Source organism: Dendroctonus ponderosae, unplaced genomic scaffold, assembly GCF_020466585.1.
Source record: "Dendroctonus ponderosae isolate FM_Combo_2020 unplaced genomic scaffold, Dpon_F_20191213v2 Dpon_F_20191213_1, whole genome shotgun sequence".
Lineage (NCBI taxonomy): Eukaryota > Metazoa > Arthropoda > Insecta > Coleoptera > Curculionidae > Dendroctonus > Dendroctonus ponderosae.
In genome coordinates, this window is record NW_026017110.1 from 16,210,910 (window position 1) to 16,225,650 (window position 14,741).

The 14,741-nt window shown below is 32.7% G+C and overlaps 2 protein-coding genes and 1 long non-coding RNA gene across 12 annotated transcripts in view; 1 reads left to right on the top strand and 2 right to left on the bottom strand.

Annotated features, from left to right (window-relative positions):
* Positions 1-1,780: 1,780 nt before the first annotated feature.
* LOC109543379 (putative uncharacterized protein DDB_G0290989) lies at positions 1,781-3,284 on the bottom strand. The gene is made up of 4 exons (XM_019913066.2): positions 3,111-3,284; positions 2,841-2,984; positions 2,546-2,762; positions 1,781-2,441 (listed from the first exon to the last, which is right to left on the bottom strand). The coding sequence occupies exons 1-4, from the start codon at positions 3,154-3,156 to the stop codon at positions 1,859-1,861; spliced, it is 990 nt and encodes a 329-aa protein (XP_019768625.2). The 5' UTR covers positions 3,157-3,284; the 3' UTR covers positions 1,781-1,858.
* Positions 3,285-4,334: 1,050 nt separating this feature from the next.
* Positions 4,335-12,038, top strand: LOC109537568 (lipid storage droplets surface-binding protein 1). Of its 9 annotated transcripts, none has more exons than XM_048661309.1 (9): positions 7,176-7,311; positions 8,538-8,700; positions 9,660-9,781; positions 10,150-10,335; positions 10,512-10,722; positions 10,843-11,012; positions 11,067-11,324; positions 11,429-11,539; positions 11,603-12,038. In XM_048661309.1, exons 2-9 carry the CDS (start codon positions 8,550-8,552, stop codon positions 11,810-11,812), a joined length of 1,419 nt encoding a protein of 472 aa, XP_048517266.1. In that variant the 5' UTR covers positions 7,176-7,311; positions 8,538-8,549; the 3' UTR covers positions 11,813-12,038. The 9 variants fall into 9 exon arrangements, with proteins under 9 accessions (XP_048517270.1, XP_048517271.1, XP_048517268.1 ...); XM_048661308.1 differs by having other exon boundaries at positions 7,187-7,311; positions 10,840-11,012; XM_048661313.1 differs by lacking the exons at positions 7,176-7,311; positions 8,538-8,700 and adding an exon at positions 4,335-4,442 and having other exon boundaries at positions 10,840-11,012.
* A 2,048-nt stretch (positions 12,039-14,086) lies between these two features.
* The window catches only part of LOC125502603, a 1,602-nt gene continuing 947 nt past the window's right edge, over positions 14,087-14,741 (bottom strand). The window contains exon 2 of one of the 2 annotated variants that reach the window (XR_007280371.1): positions 14,087-14,170. This is a non-coding gene — a long non-coding RNA (uncharacterized LOC125502603). Of the gene's footprint in view, positions 14,659-14,741 lie in introns of both variants that reach the window. The other variant, XR_007280372.1, reaches the window with a different exon arrangement.

A 14,741-nucleotide genomic window follows, 5' to 3' on the forward strand; every position in this document is an offset into this window, starting at 1 on the left:
ATGACAATAAACACTCATAAAGCGACATAATCGTGTCTGACTAGCAGAAAGAGAGATAGTTTCCCACCAAGTAATCTGTTTTGATCTATATTCACGCTAGACTAACGTAAGAAGGCGAATATTTCAAGTTATTAATTTTAGAGGACCCCAAAGAGAACTGCTCTTAATGAATGCGGGAATTAACATTTAATAACAGAAGGAAACCTGCCAGAAACTTCACGAATATTTGCAAGTTTTAATACATAGTTGATAGAAATATTGTTTGTCTGCTCAAACTATGACAAAAGGAATTTCAACGTAGCTTCCGAAACCGAAAGGATAATCTATTGGGAAAAACGATTTATTAGTTAAGTGAAGTTTGGAGTGTGTGTTTAATCTTAACTATTCATAGACAATGATTTGGTCTTTATGATATTTCCTTTCGAAATTTGTTGGAAATATAGCAAGTCCTTTTTATGCCGATGTACTTTTCATGTAAAATCCTCCAGGACATGGCAAAAGGACGTCGATGCAGGGAATAATTGTGTCATTAGACGAAGTATTAAATCTGCAAAAGACAAATGCCTTGTGATGCGAAGCGAAACAGGCAAAGAATAGTAATTTGCAAGAACTTCCATTAAAGTCGAATTAAGATCCCTATCTAACAAGCGATGTGATTCTGTTTGATACCTTTTGCTTAAAAACTCCGCAAAAGATTTGTAAAATATTCTGCGACTAATTTCAACTCTAATTGGAAAAATAAAGTCGACGTCAAACTTTCGAACTCTCTTTCAAGGGAATTGAAAACTATTTCAAATAGTTTCAATTGATCAGAGACATTCGAGTTATATTGTAATTACTCGCTCAAACGTCAACGATTTCTGATATAGTTTTCAATTGGATTGTAACATTCGATATAAGTTGGTTTTATTTAAATACCAATTGTACAACATAATAATAAAGCTTGGCGTAAGTCTTTAGGCTTGGATGGGTTGAAGTGTCGTAAAATTTCAAGAGCAAATTGGCAATGGATGAACTGACAATTTCCATATTTTTCTTAATAAGAAAGTTATTTTAATGGCGCCGTTGTTACATAGGTTTAGATTGAAAATACTCTTATAAAAGTATTTAGTAAAATAGTTTTAATTGGTCACGCTCAAAATCCCATTAAAATTTAATGATGTTATTTTCCTACGAGACAGCTGAATTACAAGCATATTTCGCTGTTAGGGATTTTTTAATTAAATAGTTAAAGCTAGCTAAATGCACCCAAAAAAGCATAAATTCAGTTATTGGTACAAAATTGTATGATTGCTCCATTTCATTTCCAGCTTTTCGGCGCCTACCGATGTCTAGTTACTACTCACTGATTAATTTTCAGTTTAATGAATAATTTTCAATAGGTTCAATAGTTACAACTGCTCAAAATTTAATTAAGATGTTGGATTCTTTTCAAAACTGTTCAGATCAATCGACATTATTTAACAATATTTTGACTTTGATTTATAGACAATTTAATATTGCAGTAGTAAATTGTAACTTGATTATTAATATTTTCTGTCACTATTATGTGCGTAACATTTTTTCCATCTTTAATCAGTTGGTTTTTTCACAAAGTTTCACACAAAAAGTAAATATTGCCAATGCATTTGGAACTAACCGCGCAAGCCTTATTATATTTTGATTTATACAAATGGCATTTTTTTTAAATTCCATTTGTGTTTGAACAATTAGGGATTCATTTTAAGATAAAGTATAGTTAGATACTCTTAAATATTGTAAAATTGAAAATTCTTTGTTCGGTGTTTCTAAATAGTTTTATTTATTAAAAAATACAAACATGTTTAAAAAAATATCCTCACATCTCTTTGAATGGCTTTCAATTGCTTGACTTGGATTTGTTTTGCGAAATTTTGTCCTTAATTTTCAGCACTGTTTCTTTTTGCTTCTCTTTAAGCCGCTCAATGGCCATTGGTAAAGTATCAGATTTTTTCGCACTTTCATTTTTAGTATCCACATTCTTATCATCATCTGCATTGTTATTGTTGTTGGTTATTGTTGCAGGCAAATTTGTAGTAGTTGACTTGACAGCATTTATTGAACTATTCTTCGGGGACTCCGTAGTGCTCTTGGGTTCGGGTGATGCTAAATCTGAGCTATCAGTTTTCGAACGTTGTTCCATTCGTAAACTTTTTATTCCAGATCCCAATTTAGGCGAGGGCAGGTTAATGCGGTTTTGCAAAAAATTTACGGAACCCATTTTGTTGGCATTGTTATTACTTTGACGAGCAGAAGCTGACGTTGCTTTTTTCAACTTTTCCAATAACTCCTCTTGTCTGATTTTGAATTGATTTAATAAATTTGATTTTTCTTCTGGTTCATTATTTGCTCGAGATTTTAGTAATGGACGGTTTGATACTCGCGCTCTCAATTCCTTTAAACGATTTTCAAAGTTTTTGTGCCTGAAAATTTGTTATATTTTACAAATGTTGATTAGTAAGTACAAGAAAACTGACAACACAGAACCCTGTTCTTTCCCAGTTCTGTTTATTATCACAATACTTACAATGCATTTCTGCCTATTGACGATTCTGCTTTTTTATGTAGCACGTTATGTTTGTTGATTGGTTTCTTGAAATGTTCAAACTGTCTCGGCCTTATCGATACGGCACTTGCTCTCAAACCATCTGCCTTCATTTGCTTAATCTTTTTAACTAAATCCTGAACTGTTTCACGTTTTGTTAATTTTGGTTTTATTCTGCGTTTGCTCCGAATTTGCGGCCCTAAATTAAAAGCAGTGTTAGAGAGTTTTAGATTACACTTTTTCACTTTTAACTATCATGTTTTAGATCAATACATACCTTTGCCATTGAAAGTGCATTCGCAATAATGTGAGTTGCTGAAGTTTGACTCATTTTTATGCGAATTGCAAACTGCAACACAGTCAGAAAGTTTTTCTTCTGCATCCTGCTGGCTTTCCTCTAATGCTCGACTTGAAATTGTGCCTGCAGGGGCAAAAATAAATGGCTGAATTAGAAAAGGAATGTTCCAGTATAAAGCTACATTTTAAGCAATAAAAAGGAAACAATCCGTTTTCTCAGATAAATGACAGATTAAATAAAATTACTTACCTACGCAAAATCCAACAAGAAATATAACGCCCACGGCCCACTGCATTTTCTACAAATGTGTTGTGGTAAACTGACCCGAATTAAACAGTGTTAAATTTTCAAAAGCTATTGTTTTGAGCTAAATTTGCTGATGCAGTAAGCGTGCATTTCATACATAGTTGCAAAACAAATATGAACTCATTAAAACTAGAGCAATCTATGCTTGGATTCCCTCAACTATAGTTCAGTTTATATTAATTAAATTAAATAACTGCTAAACTGGGTTTTTAGTCAGCAATGCTTAAATATTGTTACTAAAGTGGTAGACAGGCATTACGCGACCAAATTTAATAACTTATTTAATACCTTGTTAAGGGGATAAATAAATTATTCTGGCTTCTTGGATTTCTTTGGCAATAACCAACTTTAAATTGTATGGGAATTATCTCAGAACTCTATTATTTCCACTACATTTGTGAATAGGTATACGCTAAGCGCAAATCTAGCAATTTTATGTATGGGGACGGATTGTTTCCAGCCGCATTTTCATATAATTTCAAAAGCGCATTCATCCAATGCCTCTTCAAACTATACATATAAATACAAAACATATTTACAATGTAGTTAGTGTTTTAATTGGAAATCATTTTGCCGCATGCCATCAATAAGTTAATGTTAGTATGAGATTGTTTTTAATTGTGCTCAATGCTTCACTACCACTCTCGTAAGGCAATTTGGGCCCAAAAATTTCCTTTAAATCCCGTCCAAATTAACCGCTTTCCGCGTGCTGAATGTTCAAACTTTTGGGCAGTTAACTTTATGATTTAGTGAGTATATCAAGTAATTTTAGGGCAACATGCCCGGGGTTTAGCGAATGGTTCACAAGCACTCTCAAAATTATATAACAACTAAAAATGAAAAAACAAACTTAATTCATTTTGATTTTTTTAAATTACGTACACAATATTACTGAGCTAAATGCTGCTGCTTAGGAGATAGTTTTTTGTACAGAATATATTGTAAATATCACAGGGTACAACACTAAGTTTATCATTCTATTTTTAAGCAATTTTCTATATCATAAATATACGATTTGTGAATGAACTGGCTGAAAGAAGGGAAAAAAGACTGTTGTATGTGAAATCATGCGCTCATTCTTTATTGACTTTTTGCGAGTCCGGCTACATTATCTGACTGCATGTAAACTTAAATCAAAACACGTTAACTAATGTTATCGGGGGTCAAGCCTAATCTGGTGTCAGAGGGCTGCTGTGAGCAGCCATATTCAACGATTACACTTGGAAGTTTGAAGTGTTGTGTTTAGGACATATACACATCATCATCTTAAAAAGAGTAAGTACGTAACTATTACCTCATCACTAATAACTCATAGACCATAATCAGCTCTCAATAATAAAGTAAGTTGAATGATAGTTAGATTAAGAATTACTATGCCAGTTGCGTAACATTTAACATTTTATGGTGTTTTGAGATACGCCGGTTTTCGCGGTAAACGCTCTATATTAATTCATTTAGAAATATGTATTTCATTCATCTGCAGTGTTCAATTTTTTTCTGTTCGATTTGGGCAAATATTTATTTTCACTGTTTTAAACGTTCAAGATTCCGCAACTTGCTCCGTATTTTGAGTTGCTTCAGCCGACTATTAATCCTAAAAAGTAGCTGCAGAAAACCAATCAAGTATTACGTTTGAAAATAGTCTCTATAAGTCAACTATAAGTTGAACCCTGCTTACTAAGAGTTCCCGAGATTATTTCAACTGAAAAAATATATTCAAACTAAATAACGAACTGATTGAAATGATGACTTTAAATCTGCTTAACAGCGATTCATGTTGATCTATCCTTTACCTTCGATAACTAAACCCGTTACGAAAAAGTCGAATTCAAAACCTGACGCAACAGCAGTTCCAAACAAAAAAATTGCTCTTAAAAGTTCTTAATTGAAATAAAAATCTCGATATTAAATATTATAATTTCAAATGTTAGTGTGTCCGAGATTGCTCCTTAATTTAATCATATTGTGCAAGTCAGTTATAAAAACCCTGATAACATAATCAACGTACGGTATTAGCTGTAACAAACATGACCATTTGTTTACATTATGTACAACAATTCCTGCATACATTCAAGTAGCTGAAAGTCACCTTCGTTATGCCGAAGGTTCAAATACCAAAATGCTGGAAAATCGATATGAAAAGATTTAAAAATTACATATTTTCCAACTTCAGCTTCAACTTTATCTTGTGAATTATTATTTGTCAATCTCTTAGTGCCAATATCTTCATCCCCGAATAACTTGTAAAATGAAATAGCGAGGTTCATTGTCACTATTGAATTATATTTAATTATGTATTCTCAACCTGCAAGATGAAATCAACCAAGGATGAAGATATGAAGTCGTATTGTTTTAAATTATATTAACGTCAAACGGGAAAGTTTTGAAGAGGGTCGGAACGGTAAATGCGGAAGCGTCACAACTGATTTCAATTCCAGTTAAATCTAGTTACTGTAAACTTAACTGGAAGTTTACATTCAAGAACCATTTCAGGTAACGAAATGTTTTCTACACGTGCAAATTTGCCTTTTAGTGGGTGAGACTCCATCGAAACTTACAATAGAATTGCTAAATGCTATTTCATAAGCTGCTGCAAAACAGCTTCTTCATCAGCATTTAATTTTTAATGAGTTCAAAACTCACGCTTTATTAATTTAAATAAATATTCATCAACTTCAGTTGCAACAGTTCCCTTACAAGCATTAAAAACTGGTATCTACAGAATTTTTAAAACCCAAACCGGATACTTCCACACGACATTGCATTCCAAGCGTTCAAACTTATCCCATTTTCATTATCGTCATGTTTATAATATCATTCCGTGGTTTTGTAGGATTGACAACAGTGGGATAATTTGATAAGTTTTTTTGACTCCGAAAGTCCACTGGTTTAATCAAACTCTTGGCAATAAACATTTTAAGTTGTTAACGGCGCTTTTAATTTTCCGCTGGACAAATCCAGAGCGCGATTCAACAAACAAGTAAACATACCTTTTATCTAAATGCATTTGAATCAATATGGTTTATTTATCACCTAATTTCATCCGGTTGAAGGGATAAAACATTGTATTGTTCAGACATCAGCCAGACTTTGGAACAACGTGATTCAACGAAACTGGAACGCTCTTATCTTAAATAGACTTTGAGATAAATTAGTCAGTTTCAAAAAAAGCGCTCATTAACCAAATATTATTGTGAAAAGGTCAACTATGCAGACCCGTCGGAGGTTGTGTAACATCAATTAGAATGGGGCGTATAATAACACGAGCTAATACATAATAAATGCCAGAGTTAATAATTAAGCTGAATATTTTTGCCAACTTCTTCATCAAATTTACATAAGCCATTTTCATAGAAGCATTTTATAAAGTTTAGATACAATGCGAAAATTACGACCTTACTCGGTACGAGTCTATTGAGACTTGTCCTTAACAAATCTTTGCTTAGATTGACTGACTTAAAAGTTTATATATTTATTTTATGTTTTATAATGATTTTTATTTCAAAACAATAAACTCTTCTGAGCATTTAAATAGAACAAAATACCAAAGTACATACATGATTTAATACAGTTATAAAATATTATGTGAGCAAGCATCAAATGCGCTTTAAATTCCGTTAAATGACAGATAATAAAATAAACACTTTAAAACATGAAATTAAAATCAATATGCATTGGCTATACGTAGTTACTTGTAGTGCAAAAAAAAGTTCACATATCGGTTTGATTCACAATGGCAAAAATGATATATAAAATGCACAATAATGATAAGACACTATCAGTAGTTAATTAGTTCAATAATCAATAATTCACGTTCAAAAAGAAATTACTATACGCAGAAATAATTGAAAATTTGTAAATTAGTTGTAGCACGCTAGTTTGTAATGGAAAGAATAAAAAATTATTATTAATTACAATTTAATTGGCTTAAATTAAAATTTGAGCGACACTAATTACATTCGGTGGTGATGCAAGTTCTTTATATAAACGTTACTTATTTGTTTTGGTTTAATTTGGATATAAAACCGATGACTTTTGATAACTCGAGGCTCAAATCAAAGAAATGCTTTTATAGTTTAGTGTTTTAGGCTCTCCGGCGAATTTAGTTACTGTGTGATGGTAGTGACTTATAATATATTAAAAGGTAGGTATGAATATTAATATATTCAATTGTATTTCCTTGAAACATTCTGAATAGTAAAACACAATTGGAGCATAATTTACGTATTTTGAGTTCAGTTTAATGTATGAGCTGTTGGATGGAAAAAAATGTGTGTTCAATTAACTGGCGAATTAGTTTGTATTTATATCATGCTAAGCTCCTAATTAGAACTATTTGCACAATTTGAACACAAATTGTTGAATAGAAATATAATGCTAATTATGCTTCGAAAGGTTTTCGGTTTCTATGTTTTATTACATATCTGCAGTTATTAAGCAGAATATTTATAAACTTTACCTTAAACATTTGATGTTGTTAAACTATGTTAAAACATTTTTATACTGGAATTTTTCAAAGCGAGTTTGGTTGGAGACAAAATATAGTTGAAAGAGGAAAGTAACTCTTAGACGTACATTCTCATGGAGGAAATGGAGGTATTGAAGGAAAACATTTTGTTTTTGATAATAAAGATTAATTTTTTAATAATTAAGAATCCATACAAATTAAGTAATAATTCAACATTAGCTGTATTGGGTATAATGCAAATTTTGCAGTTGAATAAACTTACTTTTATCCACTATCGTATGGCTTAAATCGGCAATAGGATCAAAACTGTAAAAGTTGGAAATGGGATTTTCTTCACAAAAGGTATCTTGTTTTTGAAAATGTGCATAACTTTTTTTAAATATATTTTTCAATTCACTCTGCTATCCTATAGGAACACAAACATACTACTTTTTATTGATTTTTCACAGACGCATTCTCCTTTTCTGCTGAAATATAAAAATATTTCTTAGGCGTAGGTTTAGACTGTCACTCTTGTTCACTTTTAAACTTGTATCCCCAAAAGCTCCACTTTTTCTATTTAGATATATTTTTTGATACTGTAGTGTTATGTGTAGTAATCTGGGTTACGCTTCTTTACGTTCTTTCAATGACCAATGATTTTTAATTGGTGTGTAGTATGTTATCAATATCTATATAAAAACTGCTTTATAGTAAATTTAGTTGATCTCTCAAATGTTTATAACATTTGAATTATCTTTTGTAAGTATAAAACATCTGAGGGAATGGTTTGTTGATTAAACTCCGTTTTGGTTGATTTTATCGAGTCCTAACCGGTGTAAGCTTATCACTTCCTCACTTGTTAGGTAAAGCACTATTATTTAACTTGCGCAATAAATAGTAATTATATGTATTTATTTTAGAAAAATAAAGGTATGTCGCAACGTGCCAGACGTAAGAGAAAATTCGGAAGAGTACCGATCAGAACAGTAATCGTTCAAGATAAATCCAGTTTAGAAACTGTACCAAAGACAATTATTGTGCGCTATGTATCTACTTCAGTTCAAACGGAAGATCCAATAACACGTATGCTGTTTTGTTAAACTTAGACGTAGAACTATCATTTTCTTTACAGCATTTATCTTACATATTGCCTAACAAAAATGTTTAGATTTATTAAAGATAATGTTAGAATGATTAAAACAATTTAAATCAAATACTAGAATAGACATTAATGTCCAATTTCCATTAATTCCATTAATACACCATGTTCATCCATAAAAACATAATTGAAACAGGCAAATATCGTATTACAGTAGAACCGTAAAAAACGTTAAAACAACCTGTAATCAGCGGCAATGAAACCTTGGATATTGTTCCTTTTATTGCATGCAATGTTCACCTGTCGTTTCGCTGAATCTCACATTTTCACAAAAATAAAGCAAATACGTGCACAGTTAAAGTGAAATAAGCGGAATGATATTTGTTAATAATAACACTTTTTCATTCAACGATTTTCCATATTTGGTTGCTGAATTTGTTATAGGTAAAATGTTAGTTGGTCTGAACAAGATACATTACACTGATTTTATTTAATCCATTTAGTCCTTTGTTTGTTTATTGTTTATTCCTTCGATTTATTCATTATCATATTTTCAATTATTTAGCGCCAATAAGTTTTAATTAAATTTCACATTTTATTTAAGCTTTCAGTGATTTCATCTGCAAAATGTCTGCACCGCTTTGCACAGTAGTTTTTATTAATGTTATTAAAACTGGATCCCAGTAAAACTCGCTTCTATTTCAGTAATTTGTTTCTTTTTTACTTTTCACGCTTGTAAATGTTCATATTATATCAATAATGTTGTTAATTTTTGAACAGCATAATTGGATCACTGTCCAATTATATCTTCAGTTTTTTGATATAGTCACTTAAGTAGAAATGTATATATTTTCAGAATTTTGAAAATAGAAAGCATTGCATCTATTATTTTAATATTACCCAGAAAAACAAAATAAGCAGACTAATTTAAGCCAATTTTTAGTGGTTCAAAGTAAGAGAAGAACCCTCAACATGCCGGAATTGGAATCAGTAACTAGGATTTTCAATTTGCCCATTGTGGAAACCGGATTAAGTTATGCCGAAAATATTTATCAAAGGATTAAGGTAAGAACATCCCTAAATTCAATTCAATGCACGAAAACAAAAAAAAAAAATAATGAGCGAGACAATGTTAGATAAGTTTGATGATTATCAAATTATCGTAGTGATTACTACGTTGAGTAGAAAATATGTGCAGATGCTTTAACGCCATTAGATTTTTTCGACTGTTTAAAAGGAAATATTTGTTTCAAGCTTTAAGAACTGGTTTAATAAGAATAAATGATTTAAAATGTAATATAGAAGTTTTTCCATAGCTGGAAACAACCCGAAACCTAATAAACTTTCGAACAAAACAATATAACATTTCAAGTAATGTGATACTAAAGAACATTTTATTTTGCGATATTAAATTGGTGAAATGTTGTTTCCAGAAATCAAACAGCCTCTTTACCTGGACATTTGACCAAGCTGAAAACACTTTGTATTCAGTAATTGATTCGGCAGGACCCGCGATTTATCTAATCCAAGGTCCACTCTCACAAGTGGATAAAATTGTATGTAAAACCTTAGATATTGTGGAAGAAAAGGTGCCATCAATTAATCTGCCACCAGAAATGGTAAGTTTAGGATAGCAAAAAATAACGAATTCAAAACAAATATCTAAACTTATATTTACGATGCCAATTAATCAGCGCTCCTTTGAAATTACTACATATATAACATCGGAAGGAAAAAATGAATGTCCTTGACAATAAATGAAAAAGAAAAGTTAACCAATCAGTTATACTTTCAGATTTATTGGAATACCAAACAATATGCCAAAGAAAAGGTTAACAAAAGAATTGTAACTCCAGTTCTAAAGAGAGCAGACTCAGTTAAGCAAGTCGGAAATAGTGTATTGGAAAGTAAATATACTGTGTTTGCTGCGGACACTTTAGATGGTGCATTAACTGTTGCTGATAAGTACGTTGACAAATATCTACCACCAGATGACCAAGATAAAGGTAGTGTAAACGTCCTTAACACGATTAATAATAATAAATTAAATATTATTAAGCTTAGTGCTAAATACTATAAACGAGATGCGAAAAACTGTCTTTTCATTGTACACTTTTGTCCAGAAGTCAACCAACCAAGTGGAAAAGGCGGCAAAGCTATTCACACCATTCAACATGTAGATAGACTTGGAAGGAAATTGAAGCGACGACTTACCCGAAGAACAATTGCAGAAGTTAAAGCTCTAAAGGAACACAGTGCTGAAGCTGTACACGTTTTAATTTATGTTGCTGAATTGGTAAATCTTTGAACAAACCAAATTAACAATAAGCTTACGCCCTTGCTCCTACAGGTTGCAACTGATCCAGTAATGGCCTTCCAAAAAGGTAAAGAGTTGTGGACCAGCTTGAGTAAAGACGAACCAGAAAATCAGGCTCGTCCAGAAAACGTTGAGCAACTAATTGTGTTGCTGACCCGTGAATCTGCTAGACGTATGGTTCATTTGGTTAATTTTACCACCTCGGTTGCAAAGAAAGTTAATCGAAATGTAACTCGCTCTGTAGCTGTGTTGGTGCACAAGTTTATTGGAGTAGCTGATTCAGTAGTTAAGGTACTTAGAAAAATTATCAACACATTAAACGGATTGGAAGTATTTATTCGGCCCAAGATTTAAAAAAATGTTTTCTTTGATTTAAACATAAATATTTATTCTAGACTGCTCACTTGGAACAAGTGCAACAAGCCACAACTTCTGTTATCAGAACGCACGCCTATTCAGTTACATTGCTGTTGAAGCAGCTAAATACTCAGCTGACGAATATTTTGGTACGCTTTTCCGGATTTCGCCGAAAATAGTTCTGTAAATTACACAGAAATAATGTTTTTTAGGATAACTGGGCAAAACAGTTAGCTATTCCCACCGAGGATAATACCGAGGAACCGAAGCCGGAAATTTTAGAAAAACTGCATCAAACTCAAACAGTCTTACCAGTGCCCCAAATTAAATTCCAACAGATCAAATCCTTCCATGTGAACGCTATAAAGAACAAAAATGGTTTCGAATATACCATGGCAGAAAATTTGAACAAAGATTATTAACCCTTTCGTCTTTCTGCTTGCTTCCTTGGTATTTTTGTAATTAGTTTAGTAATCTTTAATATGTAACAGTGTGAACGTAGCCAAATGATAATCGGTTTGGATGGGTTTTGCTTATTGCTTATTGCAAGTTATACAGGACCTTATTAGTAGATAGTTTTCCCTTCTGATTTATACTACTAAATGTGCCCTTATTATCGTTGAGAAAATTATATGATGTTTGTCAAAATTTTGTGCTTTATTTCATTCATAGACTAGTACGAAAAGAGCTCGAATCATTTTGAGTGCTGATTAGTAGGCCTGGGAAACTCCGTCATTTTTTTGGAGTTGGCGCAGTGTTGCGGAACTGCCTTTGTTCGCCAACCCAACGCACTGACGCAGTAACTCAGTTGATCGTTGCTGGCACTTATTAATTAATTAAGGATATTCCGCGAAAATTTTTAAAATAAATGTTCTTACAACACTCACCTCCTTCGTCGATTCGTAAAAAGTATTGACATTCTTTTTGAGCTTCAAATTTAGGACCAAAATCAACTATTTTTTTTATTAAAAAGCGAACAAAATCAATAATACAGAATATAATAGAAAGTTTATAAAAACTCATCACCCCCATCCCTCTGAAGAGTGCAGAGTTGGTTTAAAACTGTGGATTTTTAGTTTTGATCGAATTTCTTTTTTGCTTAACTTTACACTCAAAGACGCTCTATTTTAAATAGTTTCACTTAAAAATACTGACAATCTGGAGGTATTTTACGCGAAAAATTACAAGATAAATTTATAGCTGAAGGAATTTTACAAAAACCTTTTTCAGCGTCGAATTCGGAACAAAAACGAAAATAAGTTTTTCCATTTTTTCCGGAAAATTATTAAGGTTTTCTGAAAAGCCAATCACAAAACTAAAAGTTTTTAATCGAAAGCGCAAAAATTCATTATTTTCTGATGCTTTTCTTCTTTTCCGATAACCATTTTCAGCCGAAAACGACACCATTAATTTTCTTACAACATTGGCCTCATGCATCGCTTTGCAGACGACCAAAATGCAAAAGTTTACAAAAAATTATTTGGAAAATTCGCTACCCTCATCGCTCTCCATTATACACTCAGGTATTTTCTTTGAAAAATTATCAATTACATTCTATTGGAACACTCCACTTCTCAACCGCTTTCTGAAGGTTTTTTAAAAAACTTTTTTAGCTTCGAATTTTGGACGAAACCCTAATAATTTTTTCTAGTTTTTTTCCCAAAAATATTTTTCAAACAGAACTAGCGAAACTTTATAATCAATTACTTTGAAAATTCGCCAACTTCGTCGCTGTGAATAACTTAGTTACTTTTAATTCCGGTTACTGGGCGTATTTATAGTTTGGTCGTTTTTTTCTTCATTTGGAGTATTTTTCGAATACCCGTTTTACCTTTGAATTTAGGACAAAAACAAAACAAAGTTTTCTTGTTTTTATTCTCGAAAAAAAAAGTTTTCCAAAAAAACGATCAGAGGAAGCAAAGGCATATGACCAGGTATTTGGAAAACTCATTGAATACCTCATCAGTTTGAAGAATTTTAAAGTTTCTTCAAAATTTCCGGTTTTTCTCGTTTCAGGCAAAAAACTAGAAAAACCGCATTTTTAAGCAATCGTTTCTACAGAAAAGGTAACTCAGTGAATTTTTAAGTGTTGGAGCAGTGCTGCGCAAATGGCTTGGTACTCAGTAACTCAGTTCCGTTGCTGGAAAGACCACACTCCAAATGTTAAAATTCCAGTCCACTCTAGGGTTTGGTATAGCTTTAATCCGCTTTAATAATTGAATTACGATTCATTCACCGATGAGTTATAATTCATTAACTCAGCGAGCGGCAACAACTCCAAAGCGCAACTCAACACAGTGTTACCCAGGCCTACTGATTAGACTTGTCGTCCGTCGTTAGGGGTAAAGTCGTTAGGCACTGTCCGCTGTTTCTTCGACCGTTGAATACAAGATTCAACGGTCTCCTTTATAGTTTTCAAATTCCAAGAAAAAAAATCAATTCATAAAATCCTCACCCTATGTTCAACTTAACTGACGGTAATATAACAGTTGGGTACTTTTTTACGAGTTGCATCAAATGATCTTCACGGAAAGATTGACCAATAATGGTCTGTCCCATGTCGCCCCCACAGTCCGACTTCACCCGGAATGACCGGTACTCAATTTACAGTAAGCTCATATATCAAACGCTTTTTTTATTTAATTTTTAATTACTGTAGGGGCGTTCGTTTATACTTAGAACAAATAAACATCAACTACTATAAAAACATATATTTACACTCCCAAACAGTAGACAATGTGTAATGGCAGTTCGTCAGGTGGTCGATCGAGAGAATACATCTGAAATCAATTTAGAAAAAGTAATTGAGTAACCAGTTCAACAAAAATTAGATTTATGTTATTATTATGAGAATCATTAAAACATGTCAGAATCAGCTACAAGCGCCAAACGTGCCTCAAACAAGGAGCGACTCACCTAGAGTGCATCACTTGGAGTCAACAGTTATCTACCTATAACTTAATTTACAGTAGTAACTTTACTCTATCGGAGTATTATCAATCTATCTCTGAACCCCGCAAAACTACAACCGAAGTTGCATCCTGCCACGGCTAAACTTGGGTTGTTAATAGGTATTAAGGGTACGGCGCGCGAAATACCTGCTCAGGAAAAGCTTTACTAGTCACCGACATTTATCATGATAAACAGTATCTTAATTGGCCACTAGGTACTGCGGGTCATCCACAGCCAGTACCCGCCTACTAGCGTTCTCCCTCACAATGGGTCCAGAGTCCAGGTACTGCGGGACATCCACAGCCAGTACCCGTCCCTAACATCATTACTCAACTGACTCAAAAACTTACTAAAGTACTGTTGTACGTCTACAGCCAGCACTAGGTACTTCTCTATGAA